This window comes from Schistocerca gregaria, chromosome 7 (genome assembly GCF_023897955.1).
Source record: "Schistocerca gregaria isolate iqSchGreg1 chromosome 7, iqSchGreg1.2, whole genome shotgun sequence".
Lineage (NCBI taxonomy): Eukaryota > Metazoa > Arthropoda > Insecta > Orthoptera > Acrididae > Schistocerca > Schistocerca gregaria.
This window is the reverse complement of record NC_064926.1, coordinates 58,600,149-58,620,796: the sequence shown is the minus strand read 5'-3', so window position 1 is coordinate 58,620,796 and position 20,648 is coordinate 58,600,149. Positions and strand designations below refer to the sequence as shown.

Below are 20,648 nucleotides of genomic sequence, written 5' to 3'. Positions count from 1 at the left end.
TTAAAAATGTTTATTAATCATCAAACAATGGAAAATCCAGGATGGAATGTAACAATATTATGAGAAGGAAAGTTTCTACTCACCATACAGCAGACAACTGAAACCACACTGCGAGCAGCAGCACCCGTGGCGACTGGGTGGGGGTAAGGAGGAGGCTGGGGTGGGGAGGGATATTATGTTGGTGGTTATGGACAGTGAAGTGCTGCAGGTTGGGCAGCAGGGAGTGGTGGGGGGGGGGGGGGGGGGGGGGCAGAGTAGCATCTCCCCTATATGCTGAGTAGCAGCTTTCCTTCTCATGATATTGATTTATCATCATTTGAATGATATTTTGCACATAACATAAATATATAAAAATGAAGATGAGCACATCACTCTAATGCTGCTGCTTTCATGTATAAAAAATTGGACGCACTCCTAAAGAAAAAAATCAGCTTTGATTTTAATAATAATCATTTTGGTGTGGAAAGAGCCCCCAAATTATCGTAAAACTTTTTGAATATGTTACCTTTTTAATTCTGGGTTGAATAAAAATATTTTCAGTCTGTAGTGGATGTACAGAGCAGAAGGTAGGAACACAAATAAAATCTAATGACGGTAGCTCAGCTTAAAAACTGGAAGTCTTCATTGAAACACACTTGTACACAAATAGTTCCTGTGTCTGATGAAGATGAGCACAAGTTGTTAAGCTGAGTTCCCGTTTCTGAGTCTATCCACTGTTCAAACTCCCACTGTATGTCAAGTGCTTATCTTTACTTTTTTTGCTAATTGTATTCTGTGCATTTGTTCCCAGTATTGTATGAATTTTATCTATTAATTTGTTAAATTATCATTTTCCTCTGCATTGTCTTATTTGCCAGTGAATCTGATTTAAAAATAAAATTTGCAATTTTGCAAAAAAGAAAAGCATAAATATCAAATGAGCTCAGGCTAATTTAGAACAGTCTCATCAAACAACAGAGACTCCATCTAGGAATATCAAATGTGTAGGAAAAGACAGACTGCTACTTACTATAAAGAACACAAATCAAGTTGCTGACAGGCATGATTAAATGACACTCGCCTTAGCTTTCAGCTGCAGCCTCCATCAGTAAAGAGGACACACACACACACACACACACACACACACACACACACACACACACACACAAGCACACCTCACGCACACATGACCGGCAACTCGAGCATCTCAGGCCAGAATGCAACATCGCGTGGCATGCATGCAGCAATCTGGAGGGGAAGGGGAATGGATAGTAGTGTATGGCTGGGGAAAGAGACTCATGTGTCTGGTGGAATGTGCAGGAACCAGACTGCTGACAGGTGCAGCATCATGAGGTTGTGGGAGAGGGAACTGGGGGGAAAAGGAACAAAAAAGGAGAGGAGCAGGGAAAGACAGGTGGATGTGTTGGCAGAGAGCTGCAAATAAACAGGGTGTGTGTGTGTGTGTGTGTGTGTGTGTGTGTGTGTGTGTGTGTGTGTGTGTGTGTGTGTCCTCTTTACTGACCAAGGCTGTGGCTGAAAGCTTTAAGTAAGTGTCTTTTAATAATGTCTGTTTGCAACTTGACATGTCTTCTTTATGGTAAGTAGCAATCTATGTTTTCCTGCACTGTAGAACTGTCTAGGTTGGAGCATATACTGCACTTAAAAGAAAATGTTTGAATGTGCACTAGTGGAATTAATAAGGAGAAAGAGCCAAATTCGCAATCAGCGCTTTATCGTTGCAGTGCTATAACAATTTGTTATTGAATTTTTTATGAACTTACCAAGTCAGCAAATAATACGTAAAACAGCTGGAGACAATTCTTATTGGGATGAATTACTTATCTGCAAGATACTTCATAGTATCACACTGTTGCTGATGGGCTGTCTCTGAGCAATTGGTAGTTACTTAGGTGCATCATGCCCAGTGTCTGTAGGAATTCCGATGAGATTACTTTGCTGTTCTATAAAACTTTAAGTTGGAAGGAAGCAATCCAAAAACTAAATGAGCAATTTGTTTCTTCAGTGTTTTCGTATTATTGTCTGTCATTTAACCTGTGAATTACTTTATAACTGGAAGTGATACAGTTGCATTCAACCCAACCCAGGGATAGATAGCATTGTAATTTGAAATTGAATGTAAGATTAGATTGTTACTGTAATATAACTGTCAACTAATTTTGTGTATTTTCTGACAGAATATGTATGAAACAGCAGAGAAGGTGAAGAGTACAAAAGAATCATTGCGACTAAAGGTTCTAATACAAGAACTTGAAGTGCTTCATCACAGTTTAAATGAGAATCCGACTTGCTTACCATTGAGCCCAAGTTTAGAAGTTGGAGGTATCCAGGTTCGCACATGCTCTTATTTCCCATCCAATACACTGCCACTGAAGATAAACTTCTTGAGCACAGAGTCTGGAATTATACCTGCTATTTTCAAGGTAACTCACCAGTTCAGTGTGTGTGTGTGTGTGTGTGTGTGTGTGTGTGTGTGTGTGTGTGTGTGTGTGTTTTTATCTTGTTGTCTCATAAATTTTATCAACAGGAAAATTTACTTCAGCAATCTATAAAATTATGAAAGATGATTTTGTCCTCACAGCTGGTGGGTTCCTCTCATTCTGGGACCCAAGTAACCTGACATTGTTTTTAAGTCTGACCAATTAATCAATTAATCCTCCCCAAGAAAAGAACTAATCATTCCAAAAATTGTAGTGTCGTTTACTTTTTTCAACAGAATAATTATTTTGCCTCCTGAAGATAATTTATGGCGAGCAGTTGTCTCATAATTTTGTAATTGCTGGTAAATCGTCAATTTTTATGTGTATTGGAAACCTTATTTCGTCCTGTCTGTCTTTATTCTCTACTCTTCCTCACCTTGCTTTCTATTTTTACCTAAAATCCTTTTCTTCACTTTTTCCCAAACCGTCTTCCTCCTAGTTTCTGCGTACAGTACCACATGCTATGCACTGTTTGCTTTGGTGCAGTGCTGAGCGAGGTGGGGCAGTGGTTAGCACACTGGACTCTCATTCGGGAGGACAATGGTTTAGTCCTGCATCCGGCCATCCTTATTTAGGTTTTCCATGATGTCCCTGAATCGCTTTAGGCACATCCGGGATGGTTCCTTTGAAAGGGCACAGCCGACTTCCTTCCGTAATACGATAAGACTGATGACCTCGCAGTTTGGTCTCCTCCCCCCAAATCAAACCCCAACCCCTTTGGTGTAGCATCTCCATAACTTACTGACAACATGGTTACTGTATCAATTCTCATCTCCTGCAGTAATTTCTCATTAAACATTCATGTTTTTTGGAAAGTTTTAAGGCTTTTTTATTAATGCGGTATCGGAATTTTCTGGAACATTCTAGGTATATATCAATATGAGCATTCTGCTAAGCCTTGCAGTTCAGCTCCAGGTTTTCTTTTGTATGTTCTCAATTAATGTACTTTCATTGTTAAGTGCTAGTTCTTGAGGTGACCCTACTACCCACCCCCACCCTTTTTTATTACTTTTAGCTTCAGTCTTCTGACTCATTTGATGCAGCTGGCATACCTCACGAATGCCTCTCCTGTGCCAGCCTCATCATCTCAGAGTAGCACTTGTACCCTAAGTTCTCAGTCATTTGTTACATACATTCCAGTCTCTGCCATCTTCTACAGTTTTTACACTCCAAAACTTAACGAAAGTGATTCCCCAGTGTCTCAATATGTATTCTGTCATTGTATCCAATCTTTTAGTCAGTTTTTTTGTATGTTCCTTTCTTTGCCAATTTTGCAGAGTATCTTCCCATTATTTATCTCGTCCATCCACCGGATTTTCAACACTGCTGTAGCGCCACACATCAAAAGCCATGACTTCTATTTTTCTCCCACAGGTCATGATTCGCTACCATACAATGCTGTGCTCCAAAGTACATTTCCAGAAATTCAGATTAAGGCCAATGTTTAATACGGGTAGACTTCTCTTGGCCAGGAACACCCTCTTTGACTGCACTAGTCCACTGGAGGGAGGGGGGGGGGGGGGGGGGGGGTGCCCACAGTTCTTCAGTTCTTTTGTGAGTTTGTGTACGGTGTACATGGGGCTCCAAGCTGGTGCAGCCGACTCTTACCCCCTCCCCTCCCCCCAGGCCAGATTTCCTTTCCCTCGCCCCTCCCTTCATGTCCTTGCTCCTCCCCCTCTCCCCCCTCCTTCTCATCTTTGTGTTCTTACATATGTCAACTTGGATATATGCTTGGTTTCCTGTATTTCTCAGTTTTATTCCCCTTTCCTTTATCTTTTCATCCTTCCTTTTTAGCATTTTTGATCCTCCTTTGGGGATTGACCTCCACTTTAAAATTTTTCTCTCCATAATGTGAGCCGTTTCGGCAAGAACTCCCTCCATAGCATTTAAGGCATGGTTAGCTCTCCCTCTTCCTTTCCCACCATAGCCTCCCTCCATCCTGCTATGTCACCAACAAGTGTAGCCAGTCCATGGGTTGAAGCAGTTATGTACCCATCTTCTGTTAAGTATGTGCAGAAAGGTCATAAGGACAATCACACTGATACTGGTGGCTTTATTCGGTTTTTGCGGGAGGTACCCTCTCTGAGAAGGTCAAGGGTATGTATTGTCATTGTGACATGGATCTGTACATCCCACCACCCATGAGATGCTTCTGGTACTTGTGTTTCAGTCACATGTCTTCCCAGTGTACGGCCAACCCTCTATGTGGTGAATGTGGACAACCACTCCATGATGATAAGAAGGAAATAAAGATAAAGGTGTATAAGTCCCTAGATCATTTATCTTACTGTGACGCTCATCAGAAATATTGCTGATTTCACCCTGTGTTGGTGACTTCTACCTTTGCTTCTGTTACGTCCTTCTTTCTCCTCCCTCTTCCTTACCCCAGTCCTGCCCCTCGACGTGCCACTCCCCCTCTCTGGCTGGAGAAGTGTCCCCCCTTCTTCGGCAACTGTCAATGATAGAGCTCCATCTTTGGCCCCCTCCCCTGGTGTCTCTCAGGCCGGATGGCTGCTACCACAACTAGGCCATGGGACACAGTCTGTGCGCCCGAAGGTCACCTGCTCTCATTCCATTCTGGATCTTGCAGAAGCCTGCTCTCCCTCCATGCTCAGCCCTCCTCAACCTCTGGAAAAGGAGGAGGAGGAAGAAAGGAAGAAGCAGAAGAAGAAGAAGAAGAAGAAGAAGAAGAAGAAGAAGTAGTAGTCCCAGGACAAGGCCTCCTTGGTGCCCTTGTAGGTGGCATCTCCCCCTCACAATCTGTGTCTGACCTCGTATTTAAGGGTATTATCCCATCCTCATTGGTGATGGGTGGTGACCCAATGGCGTGATTGGCTCCAGCCCATCCAGCACCCATTAGGATACCGTACGCAGTGGAACTGTAATGCATGCTACCATCACCTCCCATAGTTGTAATCCCTCATTGTCTTTTACTCGGCAGCATGTTGTTCTCAAGGAATCTCATTTTACTGATGCTCACTAACAGAACCTTACAGTTTCTGTACTTTCTTTCAGAACTGCATTGAGTGTTTGAAGACTTCTGGTGGTGTTTGCACATTGGTCTGAACAGACATTGTTAGTACATGAGTCCCACTTTGTACCTCATTGGAAGCAGTTGCTTTCTGGGTCCACTTGAACTCTGTGGTTATGATTTCCAATCTGTATCTCCCCCTCACAGGCCACGTACTCCTGCTGCCCTAACTGCACTTCTTCAGCAACATACCCCACCATTCTTCCTCTTTGGGGATTTTGATGTACATGACCCTTTGCTGGGCACTGGCTTTTAGTCTAGTTGGGGGCAGCTCATTGGCCAGTTTCTTGTGGACCATGATTTGTTCCTTCTTAATGATCATTCCCTACTCATTTTAGATCTGCATGTACCATTGATCTTTCACTCCCTTCCCCTCACTTTCTTCCTTCCTTGGTTGTCACACAATGACATCTGTGATACTCTTCCTGCCTCCCAAAGATCAGGTTATCCCGCTGTTCTTTCCACCATGCTGTTGATCTCTCTATACATCCCATGTTTACACCTTCTTTGTCAGGTTGTATTGATGAAGTTGTACGTGATCTGTCCAATAAGGTAATCCACACAGCCAGAATTGCCATTCCCTGATCGACGGGCCCTGTTCCCATTGGTTCCCATTGGCCAGTCCCACAGTGGAGCACAGCCGTTGCCACCGCCATTCATGATCGTTGTCATGGCTTGTATCATCATAAGTGACACCTGTCCTCTGCTGGTCTTATTATCTTTAAACATCTTCACGCCGAAGCCTGCTACTTAATCAAACAAAGTGGATGTGTTTGGAATGCATTGTCTCCTCTCTAGATTTTTCTTTCCCTTTGTCACGGGTGTGGGCTGCACTCAGCACCCTCCTGGGTTGTCAGTGGCAGTCTTCCGCTCTGGCCTTGTCCTTCGAGGTGGCATTTGTACAGATCCATCAGTTCTAGCAGAATACCTTGCGACCCATTTTGCGATGGTATCAGCGTCGGCCACCTATCCAGCCTCCTTCCTCTTCCAGAAACAGTGGGCTGAAGCTTCCCACCACTGTTTTACTCCTTGTCAGGTGGACTCCTACAATGAACCTTTTACTGAGTTGGAGCTTCTTCTGGCCCTCTCTTCTTGCCACAATTCAGCTCCTGGCACCGATTCCATCCAATTGCGTCAACACCTCAGTCCTTCACAATGTCACTGTATGCTCCAGGTGTTTAGCCGTATTTTGCTGCAAGGCATTTTTTCCTCTCGGTGGAGAGACAGTATTGTGGTTCCTGACCTGAAGCCCAGCAAGGATCAGTCATCCTTTGATAGTTACTGGCCAATCAGCCTGATCAATGTCCCCGCCAAGTTACTAAACAAATTGTAGCTTGTCGGTTGGATCCTTGGATCTTGGGACCTTTCATCTCCTTACCAGTACAGCTTTCAGGAGGGACAGTCTCTGATTGATCATCTGCTTCAGTTGGAAACTGCAGTTCGACAGGCCTCGATTTTGTGGTTTCCTTTGATCTTTTTAAGGCCTACTACATAGCCTGATGCCATCACACCCTCGTTATGCTCCACGAGTGATCTCTTCAGGGCCCCCTCCAGATTTTTATTCGCCGGTTTCTATTCCTTATTTGTTCAGAGTGCGATATGGCACCATTCTCGGCTCTCCACTGACCCAGGAAAATGGCATTCCACAGGGTTCCGTACCAAGTGTCCTTACCCTCACCACTACTAAGGGACTTGTGGCCTCTGCCAGACTGTTGGTCACCCCTATTCTGTATGTGGATGATTTCTATCTTTGGGCTAGCTCCCACTCGGTGGCCTCTGCGGAACGACAGCTTCAGGGAGCCATGCAGAGTGCTTTCACGTGGACATTCGCACAGGTTTCAATTCTCTTCCTTTAAGTTGAGGATGGTGCATTTCTGTTACTGTTCTATGGTCCATCCTGATCCGAAGTTCTACTTAAACACCCAACACCTGATATTCATCACTTGAAGGTTTGTCATTTCTGTAAACGTGATGTCCTTCACTTCCTTGGCCATACCTCATGGGGCATGAATTGGGCATTAATTCTGTCTCGTCTGAACTACCATTGTCAAGTTTATATGGGTCAGCTGTCCCTTCCAAGCTGCTCCTCTTGGACCCTGTTCTCCATCATGGTATCCGTTTAGCCACCAGCGCCTTTCACAAGAGCCCTGTCAGTAGTCTTCTGATTGATGCTGGTATCCCTCCCCTTTAGGTTTGGCTATCCCAGCTCCTGGTGTTCTGTGCCCTGACTGTCCGTTCTTTCCCTGCTCATCCCTCCTATTTTACTTTTTTGCTGCTTGAGGTCATTGCCTGCCCACTGCCCACTCTCGTGTGGTTTTTTTTCAGTTGCGCTCCGCTTCATTTCTCAACCTCCAGATTTGAAAAAAAAAAATTCACCAGATGAACACCCACAACCGAGGAACATATTTATAGAATAAAAATCTGCTCCAGTTGCCAACTGCGGCAGACGATGCATTTTGTAACCCTTACATTGGAAAGTCATCTGCAAAAATTGTACTAGTTCTCTGAAAACTCAGCATCAAGTATGTTTTCTGTCCGCAGCCAAAGGCAAAACCTTTAGTGGTAGACTCTGCGAAAGGTAACCTGAGACTCCTAAAACTGTTAGTCTACAGTGCTTTATCCCAGTTGAGGAAAATTTTCGCAGGTTGAACAATCCATAATGTACAGGAGAGATCAACAGAACACTGTACCTGATATGGTGGACCCACCCTCACTGACGGGTGTTAGACACATTTTGGAGCTCCATAGGGGAACAGCATTCTGTGCCGGAAAAAAATCCAGTGCACACTTGGTATGTGTGACGGGGGCCACATACAAAATCATACATGGGATTTAGAAATTAACCTATACAAAGAACAGAAAAAGCTAAAAACATAAATTGCTGCTCTGTTGGTACGTCACAGGCATCAGCTAGATACTAACTATGTGGAGAAAATGGTTACTGGCGATTCAAAACAAATAAATGACAACTGCATAGTCAAGGATGGGACTTAAGTCTGACCCATCTCAAAACCCAACACCATTGAGTCCAAAGGACCCCTTTTGTACTGTGCCATGCCACACCATACCAACTGGAGACGTGAGAAGATACAACAAAGACATACTATGACTTTAGCTCAGGTGAAGCTCCTTTCAATCTGCCTCACCAACAGAGCCACATATAGCCACATAAGGCCAGAGATACACAGCTGAACACAGTTACATACTGTACATGAATAAGCCATTCAGTCATCAGCCATGCCTGAGGATACCATCAATCAGCATGCCAAAATATTTTATTATACCGTCAATGCGACCCAACTGAATATCAAAGAACAGTTTCAGTAGCATTTTTAGTTATGAAAAAGCCACACATTGTTTGTTTTTGTGCATTCTTCAACATCTAATATTCTGATGGCTGTGTTATAATTGTATCAAATATTTGTTATTGGATTATCACATTCGACATCATTTTTACAGGTTGGGGATGATTTGCAGCAAGACATGCTCACCATCCAGATGGTTCGTATCATGAACAAGTTGTGGCTAAAGGAAGGATTGGATCTGAAAATGGTGACATTCTCATGTGTTCCTACAGGTCACAAGAGAGGTAATAAATTTTGCCTGAATGAAGTAGAATGATTTTCTTTCTCATGGATATCCTGAAAGTGCCAAGTTGTCAACTTATCGACATTTTCATCACGAAAATCGGATGTAGAAGTTGCATACCTTAGATGTTCAATGATCAGTAACAAGTAACTTCCATTTCAGACTCTTATCAATATAAAAGTTTATATTTTAGAACTCACTACTTCATTTATTGATTTACTCATGTGCACTATTTTTAATTGTATGATGAGGGCTTGTGTTGTAAGAGTTGCATTTCTGGTGTTTTATCAAAGTTCAGCAACAGTGCATTTCCAGGGTACCAGTTAAATAATTTTTAAGAAAATTTTATTTACATTTTTGGGTGTTGAAATTGTTCTGTTAGGGTTAATTAAAATTCTTGCATTGTCAGCAGAGGAAACTATTTCTTCTTCTTGGATATTCCCCTGGATGGTCTCATACTGGTGGCATGATATTTTGGCAAGCTGCCTTGTTGGCTAACACATTTTGGAATTACACTGTCAAAGAATTTGTAGAGATCTAACTATACAATGAACTTAAAAATAAAGACAGAAGTTTCCTACTTGTGATGTTTAGAGCCCATCCTTAAGCACACTCAGAACACAACAGCAGCCTGTGGGTGACCAAAAAGCTGAGACAATACCACATAGAAATGCCTCCTCCCCATCAGCAGTGTCCTGACGTTACTAATGGCTGCACAGACACTGAAGATGGCAGCTGGTTTTCTGGCGGTGAACTTCTCCCACAATCACATCACCAGAACTATGCCTGGGCACTACTGGTGTGTGACTAACAGATGGAGGGATTGGATATAATGACAGCATCCAACAGGGGATAAGTCATTATCAGTGCCACCCTAGGATATCAACAAATAAGCTTCCAAAATATCACATCATTTGGATGATGGTACCCTGCTGAATACCTAGAAGAGTCTAAAATTATCATATGCCAGGAATATCTAAAAATCAAACAGATTATTTGTACATGGTGAATTGCCTAAAACTTTCATCACAGATATTGTGGAAATGGAAAGTGCTATTGATGTGAGGTTTTCACAGATGGGATTGGTAGTCGGGGGCTTGTACTGTTCTCCTATAAACAGAGTGTAATAGTAATTAGAAAGCATACTTTTTATGCAAACATAAACTTTTTTAAATGGAACAATGCCTATTGACATTAACAAATTAAAAGCAGGTTAAGTTAGAATGTCATTGATGCTTCTTACAGTATTCTAGTGTGAGTAATGTATGAGATATCATATTTTGAAAAGCTTACACTCTCACTTGTACAATAAATGTGATAGCACACACTAAAGAACAGCACAAGTGCATACATTAATTATGTGGATTCTGATCAGTAACAAGACAATTTTCCATCACATGTTGTTGCAAAATGACCACTGGCAGTGGTAATACGTGCTTTGTCTTGTATGGAATGACTGCTGCATATGTGCTAACATCTCAGCAGAGATGTCCAAGTAGGCTGCAGTACTATATCATTGCATACCATTGGGTGTAGGTGGTTATATCCCTATAGAGAGCATCTTTTAGAAAAAATCTACAGGCATCAAATCAGGAGAACAGGTTGGCTGAGGTACAAGTGCTCTGCGCCCAGTCCAACAATTTGTTGGAAACAATGCAAGAAGATATGCTGTAATACTAAGTGCACTGTGGGCTGGACAGCCATCATGTTGGTACCACGGCTTCCTCTAGTCTGCAGAGGAATCTTCTAGCATCCATGGAAGATGGTCTGTTAGAAGGCAATGATACTTGTGGGTGTTCCGTGTTGTGTTTTTCTGAAACACAGGCCTATGAGCTATGATTCAGTATCCCACACATGTTGACATTCCACCTGAGGAAGCCATTGGTGTTTGTTAGCAGACTAATAATGCATGTTTTGATTGTTTATCTCGTCCTGATTGATAAATTTAGCCTCATCACCAAACAAGAAACACAATACATCTGGAGTATCATGCCTTAATGCCCATATACAGAAATTAACTTGATTTCATAATTGTTTACATGCAGCTCTTGATGGAGAGAGATGTGACAGGGATGGAACCTGTGTCGATGGAGAATGCGTACAACACTTGCCTGATTAATGCCACTTCCTCGCGAAATTGCATGGGAGCTAATGTGCAGATCAGCTGCAAAAGCAGCAAGAACACTAATTTCATCCTCCTTTGTCATAACTTGTTTCGTACTGTCATGTTGTCTAGATGTTACACTACTGCTTTGACATAAATGGTTGAAGAGGTATTAAATAATTGCCAAGATGGTTGATGTCTTCTGGGATATCTTTCTGCGAACACCGTACAAAAATCAACTGAGATCTTCCTACACTCTCCACACACTATGAACATGTTGGCTTTTTCTGCAATGGTAAATCCCATTGTACACTCATGACATACTGCTTGGACTGTCACACTGACTGACTAGCAAGTCACAGTGCATTCAGGGTATACACAAACACTTCGTAAGCAAACATAACATCATCACACCTAATACATATGTAGGTTGAATGCCACAAAGAAGTGCTGGTGTGGAAACTTTTCAAAATACAATATCTCATCGACGACTCACAGTAGAATCCTGCAAAAACATCTCTGACATTCTGATTTACCCTACTTTTAGTTTGTTAGTGTCAAGAGGCTTTGTTCCATTTAAAAAAAGAATGTGTTTTCACAAGAAATAACTTCTAAGTTTATTTGCCAATAGTAAGAGCACCTGACTACCAATCCGTTCTGTGAAAACCGTACATCAAAAGCGCTTCTCTTTTCCGCATTATTTGCAGTGCAAGTTTTAGGTGATTCACTCTCTATAAAAAAAAAAATTAAAAAAAAAATCAGACCAATATCCATCCCTGTGGTATACCTATAATGATTTTTCCCCCATTCTGAATATCCTGTTTCATTGTGTACATTCTCTGGGTGTCTTAATGTGACACTCTGCATCCTTTTAGTTAGATGGGATGTAAACCAGTTACCATCAAGATCTCTGATATGGTGCCATAATATTTGAAGTTATCTTGGATTTTACTATGAACTGCACAGTTAGATGCTTTTGACAAGTCACAGAAAATACCTGTTGGCAGTCCTTCACCATTTAAATTTGTGCAGTCTGATTCATGAATTGAAAAATTGCATTTGCTTTGGAGATATCCTTTCATGTGCTATGGTTTTTGTGTACATATTCTTTTCCAGTACCACTGAAGACAAAATAAGCAGGGATAATTCTTGGTAATTATTAAAATCTGTATTAAGGCTTTTCTTGTAAAGGGGTCTGATGATAATATACTTCTGTCTGCCTTAAATTATACCCAGCATAGAATGTGTTGTATATGTGACTGAGTATATTGCACATATGTGAAGAATACGATTTTATTAATTTACTTGAGATATTAACAACTTCATGAGATATTTTGCTTTTGAGGGAGTTAATTACATTTATAATTTCATTGGCAGTATGAAGAGTAATCACAATTTTGCCTTCATGTACTAGACATTGGTATTGCTTCTTGCATGTATTCTATTGCTTTGTGTGTTGAACTATCCATATCTATCGTCTGATCTACTTCCAGGAAGTGATTACTAATTATTTTGACTAACTGACTGGCTGCATTTTTTTTAACAAAGTTGTCATGTTCCTTAACTGATTTCCCAATTTTTTTTTAATTATTGCCCATGAATAAATAATTTTACTATCCTAATTATTAATTTCAGACATTATAGAAAGTTTTATTTTTATTTTTTGAACATTTTACTTAAGACAGCAGTCGTTTTTGATTTTTCAATCAGTCCCTTTTCTCTCTTTGTCTTGACCATTTTATGTATGCCAAATATCTGATTGTCTGGGTTTAGATTACCTGACTTGTGGCATACGTGCATATAGTTCAGATTTTTGAAGCAAGTATGAAATTAATCCTTGAGTATTATTGTAATTAATGAATATTTCATTTAGAAAACACAGTTCTACTTGTGAAGACATAAATGATGAAAACATGCACAACTCATTGAGTAACTATGCTTTCGAAACAGGATTTGAGCAGTTAAGTGACACAAATAGAGTGAACAAAGTATGTTTGGTAGAGGAAGAAAGTGAAGATGAGGTGATGTAGAAACTCATTATTGTGTGAATCAATGCACTGATATGCTTAGAGTATGCACGACAAAATTTGTTTGACTATACTGATGTTTTTGCTCTCTAGAAAATGAGAGACCATGACGGAAAAATTGAATGAAAAAAACAAAAAAAGGAAAAATAAGCTGTTCTTGAAAGTGAATAGGAAACAAGTAATTGTGAAAAACTCTTTCAGTTCCCAGTGAGCAGTGCTTATGTAATGCAATGAACTTTCTAATGTGGCATGTAGCATGTTTCGTAAGCACAGTAATCACCACATTCCTGTGAAACGAGTGTTTTGGATGGATTTTTCACATTTTTCAGTAATTTGTGCAGTATCTGGTCTGTATTAACCTGGATAATCAGAAATTTTCTGTGCTTTTCATAATACTTATGATTTTATTATACTTCTGACCTGGTATCCTGATCTTATATTCTGACCTAGATCTCAAATTAGTATTATTAATGGTCTGTTGCATCCCCTTTTTTTTTTTTTTTTTTTTTTTTTTTTTTTTTTTTTTTTTTTCCCCCCAACTGAAATGGGTTCCTCCCTTCAACACACAACAGTCTATATTTATTCTTAATAGAATTATTCAAACTATTCCATTTTCATGAATTATATTTGCAATTGCAAATATGGACGACCATCAGTTTTATAATGGAATGACGACAATGAAAATTTGTGCCTGATTTCCTGCTTATCATGAGTGACCGCCTTACCATTTGGCTATCAGAGCATGACTCACAGCCAGACCACAAACTTCCACATGCCGTCTACCACACATCTACATATGAAAGTTTGAGTCTGGCTGTGACTCATGCCCAAATAGCCAAATAGTAAGGCAACCACTTGCGATAAGTGGGAAATCTGGGTTCAAGTCCCGATCCGGCACATATTTTTGTTGTTGTCATTCCATTATATAGCTGATGGTAGTAGTTCGTATTCGCAATTGCAACCACATTTAGTGTATTCTGTAATTGTTGTAGTCACCTAGGTGCATGCATGCATAGGAACTTTTCATCATAATTCAGGATAATGCAGGCACTCATGTTTATAAATTAGGCATACCAAAATCAAACCTGTGTCAATTCTTTATATAAACAGTAAGTACTCCAACTTTAGCCTTTAAACTGAAGCAGAAATGCAAACAAATAAATCCAGACCAAGTTTATCATATATTTATTTTAAACAAATTTAAACATGAGCGTGTGCAGTTTTCCTTGTCTTCTTCATAATTCTTCACTGTCAAATTTTTATCATCACTACATACTTTTAGTTCCTCTATTTCTCACATATCCTATCTCCTAATCATCAGTGTGTGATGTCATGACTGCCAACTATTAAAGATTGTATGTATTTTTAATGGATATATAATCTCAGTTGTGGAATAAAAGGAAGTTACTAAAATTGTGGAAATATACCTCCCAATTTGATGTTTTAAAAATTGTGGAAGATGCTATTTTCATTTTTGTAATCATGTGTTCACTGAATTGCTTATAAACTGTAATATTTCCTTCCTGAGTTCGTAGTAAACCTGTCTATGAATGATTTTGTCACCACAGCCTACTAGGATAGGATGTGCTGAGTGATGATGAATATCCTTCACTCCATGTGTATCAGCTTAAAGTATAGGAATGAAACTTCTTTTTACCCAAGAATGTCACAAGATTCAAGGAATTTGTCAGTTTAAGATTTGATTTATCATCCCTTTTGCTGTTAAATACTGTGAAACACTTGTATCCATTGCTGCATCCAATATTCACTTTCTTCAAATGCATAACAAAAATATTTACAGGTATGATAGAAATGGTCACAAATGCAGAAACTTTAAGAAAGATACAAGTTGAACTTGGACTTACTGGATCATTCAAAGACCGTCCTATTGCTGAGTGGTTAGCCAAACATAATCCTTCAGCTTTTGAATATGAAAGAGCCGTTGCAAACTTTACAGGTATGTACCATTCTTTTGTTTTGTCAGTCGTCAGTTATTCTCATCTCCTGTCTCCTTTGTGCATAAATTAGTCAAAATTTTTGGTACATTACTTTAATTTTGTCAGAATTTGTAGCTTTTAATAGTTTGTTGAAGTACTCTCCATATATGGAACAACACTCTTTAGTTTAGTTAATTGTGGGCATTTCCAAAAGCTTCTTAGGATCTGTTAGCAGCTCAGTGCTGTGTTGCAAACAGATATTGCGTTGACCTTTATGGGAATTGCCCACATTTTTGATCTCATGTTTTTTTGTTGCATAAAAAGGGTAGACCATAACATTATTTGTGTTGTAAATCTGCTTCTTCAGTAACACAGGTTTTATTGTATATTATTTAATACAAACAAAATACATTATGTAATAGATCGTGACATGTCCTGAAATGACAAATTGTCTGTTGGCTCCTGTCTGTTTCTTTGACCAACTTTTGTTTTGATGATTTTTCTGATGTTTTGCCAGCTACTTATGCTGTCAAAACTTCAGAAAATTCATCAAATGAACATGAGCCGAAGGACCCAAGACAGAAGCCAACAGCAGTTTGTCAACAAGTGGTCACAAAAGCCTTAATGATGTCTCTAATGACCCCATTGTCAATGAGACATTAAACCCTAATATTCCTTCCTTCTTCCTGAGCAGAATAAGAACAAAGCTATCATAGCACTGTGGAAATTTACTGAACAAGTCAATCATTTGTGCTGAAGAACACTAAGTTTGTCTGACTGGAAGCATTAAAATATGAACCACTCTCTTGCTAAACACACATGCCATCAGTTCCCACACATATGGCATGACATGCGGTTGGGTGGAGAGCCCATAAAGCATCGGATTAGGAAAATAGTAAGCCAGACATCAGTGGTGGGGTGTAATAAGATCCAAATCAGTGCCCAGAAAGCAGCAATCTATCACAAGATGATCATAAAAGTAAGTCCATAGGATGGTATGTGGTACTACAGATTGGTGAGCTAAAACAAACAAGCAAGCAAAGACAGTTTGCGGTTGTCCGCAAATGCGTCGTTGTTGTTTACACATGTGATCTGGCACAGGCAGATGTATTACACTGCACTGCACCTAGCAACCCTGCCAGATTTGTGTATAATTATATCGTTTGATCCACGATATGCCCAGCAGCATTACAAAGTGTTTTGACTTATTAATGAACTTTCTATGGGCATTTTGTAAGATAATGTGAATCTTTTAAAATCCTAAATAAATCATTAATATAACTTATGGTCAATACTTCCATAAATTACAAGGATATCTGGATGTTGAGAGAGACCTGTGTACAAATTCTGTTCTTAAATACTCGGAGGGTATACTCTTGTAGGAACAAACATTTATAGAATGATATAAGAAAAAAGCAGTGCTTTCTGTTACCCCGTTGTATCTTGAGTTTAAATTTTGTGCTGGGTTCTACAAAATGGATTAAAACTTCCATTGGTAATCTTAATAAACTTAAAAAATGGGACCAGATTGTTCTTTCTTCATACTGATCAGTTTATATCTTTTGTACCCTAAGTAATAACTTCCTGATATATTGTTCAGCTAAACTTCACACATGAATACTATGCATTGGGGCTGTTTTTATATCTTAAATCCGAATATCACCATAACGAAATGTGAAGCACTCCCTAGTCTATTCAAAAACATCATTAGAACTTGTTAAAGCTCTTCAGGATTACTCATAATAGAGCCTTAAGGTAATGCAATGAACTTCAATAGTCAGTCAAATGACATAGAAATGGGGTTCTTCATGGTGTACAGTTTGTGGACAGTGCCAAGTGCATATAGCAGTATCCCTAAATTCTTCAACAATTTTTGAGGTTTGACTTGTTCTTAGGCTTTTTTTGTCAATATCAAATAATGCTTCATGCAGAATGTATCCACAGTATTTTCTCCTACTACCCACTACCCTACTTTCTCTCCATCCCAATCTCACTTCAGGAACATTGGCTAACTATTTGTGTGTGTCAAACATATTTAATTAAATTCTGAAAACAAAGATTAGAGACAAATTAATTACCAAATTTTCCTTGGATGATGGGCAGTTTAAGCCTACAAAATAAAACAAAAAAAAGGAATCTGTCATTTAACGAAGTTCTTCCCATTCACACACTGTCAGTTATGCCTTGCTTTCATCACAGCATTAAGTGAATTTTGTTTAATGACAGACAGTACTTATTTAAGAGAGGCATATTTGTTCTTGTACAATCTGTTGAGGAGTTGTGCTAATCAATAGTAATTGAAACTAACATTGTTCGAACATGCAGCATGTAGAAAGAATTAGACTGTAATAAACCATGTTTTAAAATTGTTTAAATGCCTCTATTGGATGTTGCAGTAGTTCATATAGTTTAATTCAAAAACAACTTCACCCCCACCCCCTTATGAAATACTTGATGAAACACATTTTTAAAAACATGTTACTGATTCTTTCTTCCATTACATTTTGAGATAAAGCACAATGCATTCCATTCTTGGAATGCCTCAACTACTGCATGTTCATTACAACTGAATATTATTTCCCTCTCTTAGCGGAATGAAAGAAACAAAAATAAAGATAATTACACCTGAATTTTTTTGCTTCTGGAATACCATTAATTTATTATATTTGTTTCAGCATCCTGTGCTGGTTATAGTGTAGCAACATATATTCTGGGAATATGTGATAGGCACAATGACAACATAATGCTAAAAACATCAGGACATTTGTTTCATATTGACTTTGGAAAATTTCTTGGTGATGCACAAATGTTTGGAAACTTTAAGCGGTAAGTTTCTGTAAAGTGAGTTCCTGTAATTGCAGTCAGGAGGTTTTTCTTGGAATGTGTATCAAACAAGCGTTTTTTTCAAAACCTTTTCTAGGGATCGAACTCCTTTTGTTCTCACGTCAGATATGGCATATGTTATTAACGGTGGTGACAAGCCTACAGCAAAATTCCACCACTTCGTTGATCTGTGTTGCCAGGCATTTAACATTGTACGAAAACATGGAAATCTTATTCTCGACCTCTTTGGATTGGTGAGTAAAAGTTAATTGTAGTTGATGGTAAATAATTGCTCAGACATCTAGTTACTTGTAGCAAGAAAATAATAATTTGATCTATTATCCACTGCTAGTTTATCATAGTTATTAGGCTTTGATACTTTATAGCACTTCTGACCAGTATTTTCAGGTACTGTAGCTGTTGAATTCCATAGTTATTTGATTGTGAATGGCCACATCAGTTGATTTTATTTAATTAAAAAAATTAATAAATGAATAAATAAAATAAACATAATACACTGTTAAGCTAAAACATTATGACTACTGCCCACTGCAACATTGGATATCACCTGATGGCGTTGCAGGCGCGTGACACAGCAACAAAAGTATGTAAGCAGACACAAGACTGGGGTCACCCTATTGAAGGTGTAAGCTGCAAATGGGGAAATCCATTGAGATAAGTGACTTTGACAAATAGCAGATTATCATCATACAGAGCCTGTGAATGATTATCTTGAAAACAGCGACGCTACTGTCATGAGCATCTACGGAAAGAGTTTGAAGGACTATGATACTACCCCTAGGTGCTAAATAGTTCAACATCCACAACTCTTTACAGAACATGGGTTTCAGAGGCTTGTCTGCTCTGTAACGTAGGGTAGGTGGTGGTCCATGGCATCTCTGCTGGAAAAACACAATGCTGATGCATGCAAAAGTATTTCGGAGTACGTCGCTGATAGTACATTGTTGAATATGGAGCTCCACAGCAGACCACCCCTACTTATTCCTATGTTGACCCAACAGCATCAGTATGCCGGAACCATCAGGATTTGACTGTTGATCAATGGAAACGTGTTGGCTCCTTGGATGAATCACATTTTTGCTACACTAAGTTGAAGGTTGTCTCCACGAATGCCGTCATTGACGTGAACAGCAGTTCAAAACACGCAGCGTACCACAGATGCAGTATGGTGGGTACAGTATTATGCTATGGGAGACATTTTCCTGCGCTTGCATGGGACCTTTGGTAGTAGTCAAAGACATGCTGACATCTGTGAACCACCTGCACCCCTGCATGCTTGACGTCTTCCCTGACAGAGATGTCATCTTTCAGCAGTATAATTATCAATATCTCAGCACCATAACCAAGCTAAGCTGGCTTGCAGAGCATTATAGTGAACTTATAGTGATGTCACAGCAACCAAATTTGCTGATATAAATCATATGGAACCCATCACTGTGTACATAAATCGGTGATTCATTATTTAGGCAGATTACGTTACCTGTGTGTATACATCTAATGCCACAAACATACTAACAAATTGTAGGATCCCTGATACATGGAATAAGTGATGTATTTCATTCCAAAGATGAACAAACAAGGTTTTTAGCCCCCCAGGGGACTCGTTGCTCTTTGACGAGTTTGTACTAGGCTACCAAGGGCCCCCAGCCTTTACAGCATCTTTTCCCTTCCATGCTGCATGTCTGTCCTCTTGATGTTCTTTTTCCCATCTCTTGGGGAACATGTCTGGGCTGTTTTTGGCAATTTATTCTGCATTTTCGGTACTCTGTAGCAGAATACTCTCCACTGTTCCTTTTTTCTTTCTTTGTTTACCTTCTATCCTTCCTCTGCTTCACTGTTTGAAGTTCCTCATTTTCTTCCTCCTCCCTGTGCACACCTGAAGGCTGGCCTGCATGTCTGGCATGTAATGGGTGATTGGGTAACGTGTAATTCCCAGCCCCGGGTCAACAGAAAAGGTTCACGTGTACCCCTGTTACAGGCCAGGTGTAGGGAGGGATGTTTGCCTGAGCTGCTACCTTCCCAAATTGCCGATTGGTCCCTTTGTCCGGTGTCTGGGAGGTGTGACCTGAGATGTCAACGATCACCTAAGGTGGGTGCATTCCCTTCTGAAGTAGCCCCCAGTTGGAAGGAGCATGCCATCGGAAACGCTGGCAATCATGGGGGATTTTCTCACAATGAGCCAATCATCTTCACAATCAGTGGCTACAAAACATAAACGGAATGTGGCTAATGATTCAAAGACTCTCCCAGCTGCACCACAGTTCCTCGTGGTTTCACGTACTGAAGACGATCCATCCTTTGCAGTGGTAAATCCGTTTATTATTCAGAAAGGTGTTGACACAGTTGCTGGCCCTGTGATATTCTGCTCTCGTTTATGCAACGGCACTGTGCTTTTGGAGACTACTACGGATTCTCAAGGACAAAAAGTGCTTGCAGCTTCGCTCCTCGATGGCTATCCTGTTTGTGTTGAGGCCCATGTAATGGTGAATTCTTCTTGTGATGTTATTTACAATAGGCTGCTTGATGGCCTGACTGAGGCAGAAATCCAAACATACCTCTCTCATCAGGGTGTCATTGCCATCCATCAGGCGATGAAAAAAGTAGATGCCTCCTTAGTGCCCACATGCTCTCTCTCTCTCT

The 20,648-nt window shown here is 39.9% G+C and overlaps 1 protein-coding gene across 1 annotated transcript in view; it reads left to right on the top strand.

Moving 5' to 3' along the window:
* The window catches only part of LOC126282227 (phosphatidylinositol 4-phosphate 3-kinase C2 domain-containing subunit alpha), a 249,561-nt gene that overhangs the window by 126,295 nt on the left and 102,618 nt on the right, over window positions 1–20,648 (top strand). The window contains exons 18-22 of the mRNA XM_049981793.1: window positions 2,175–2,420; window positions 8,968–9,097; window positions 15,029–15,184; window positions 17,840–17,990; window positions 18,085–18,241. Of these exons, the coding sequence (XP_049837750.1) occupies window positions 2,175–2,420; window positions 8,968–9,097; window positions 15,029–15,184; window positions 17,840–17,990; window positions 18,085–18,241 (840 nt within the window). The remainder of the gene's footprint in view (window positions 1–2,174; window positions 2,421–8,967; window positions 9,098–15,028; window positions 15,185–17,839; window positions 17,991–18,084; window positions 18,242–20,648) is intronic.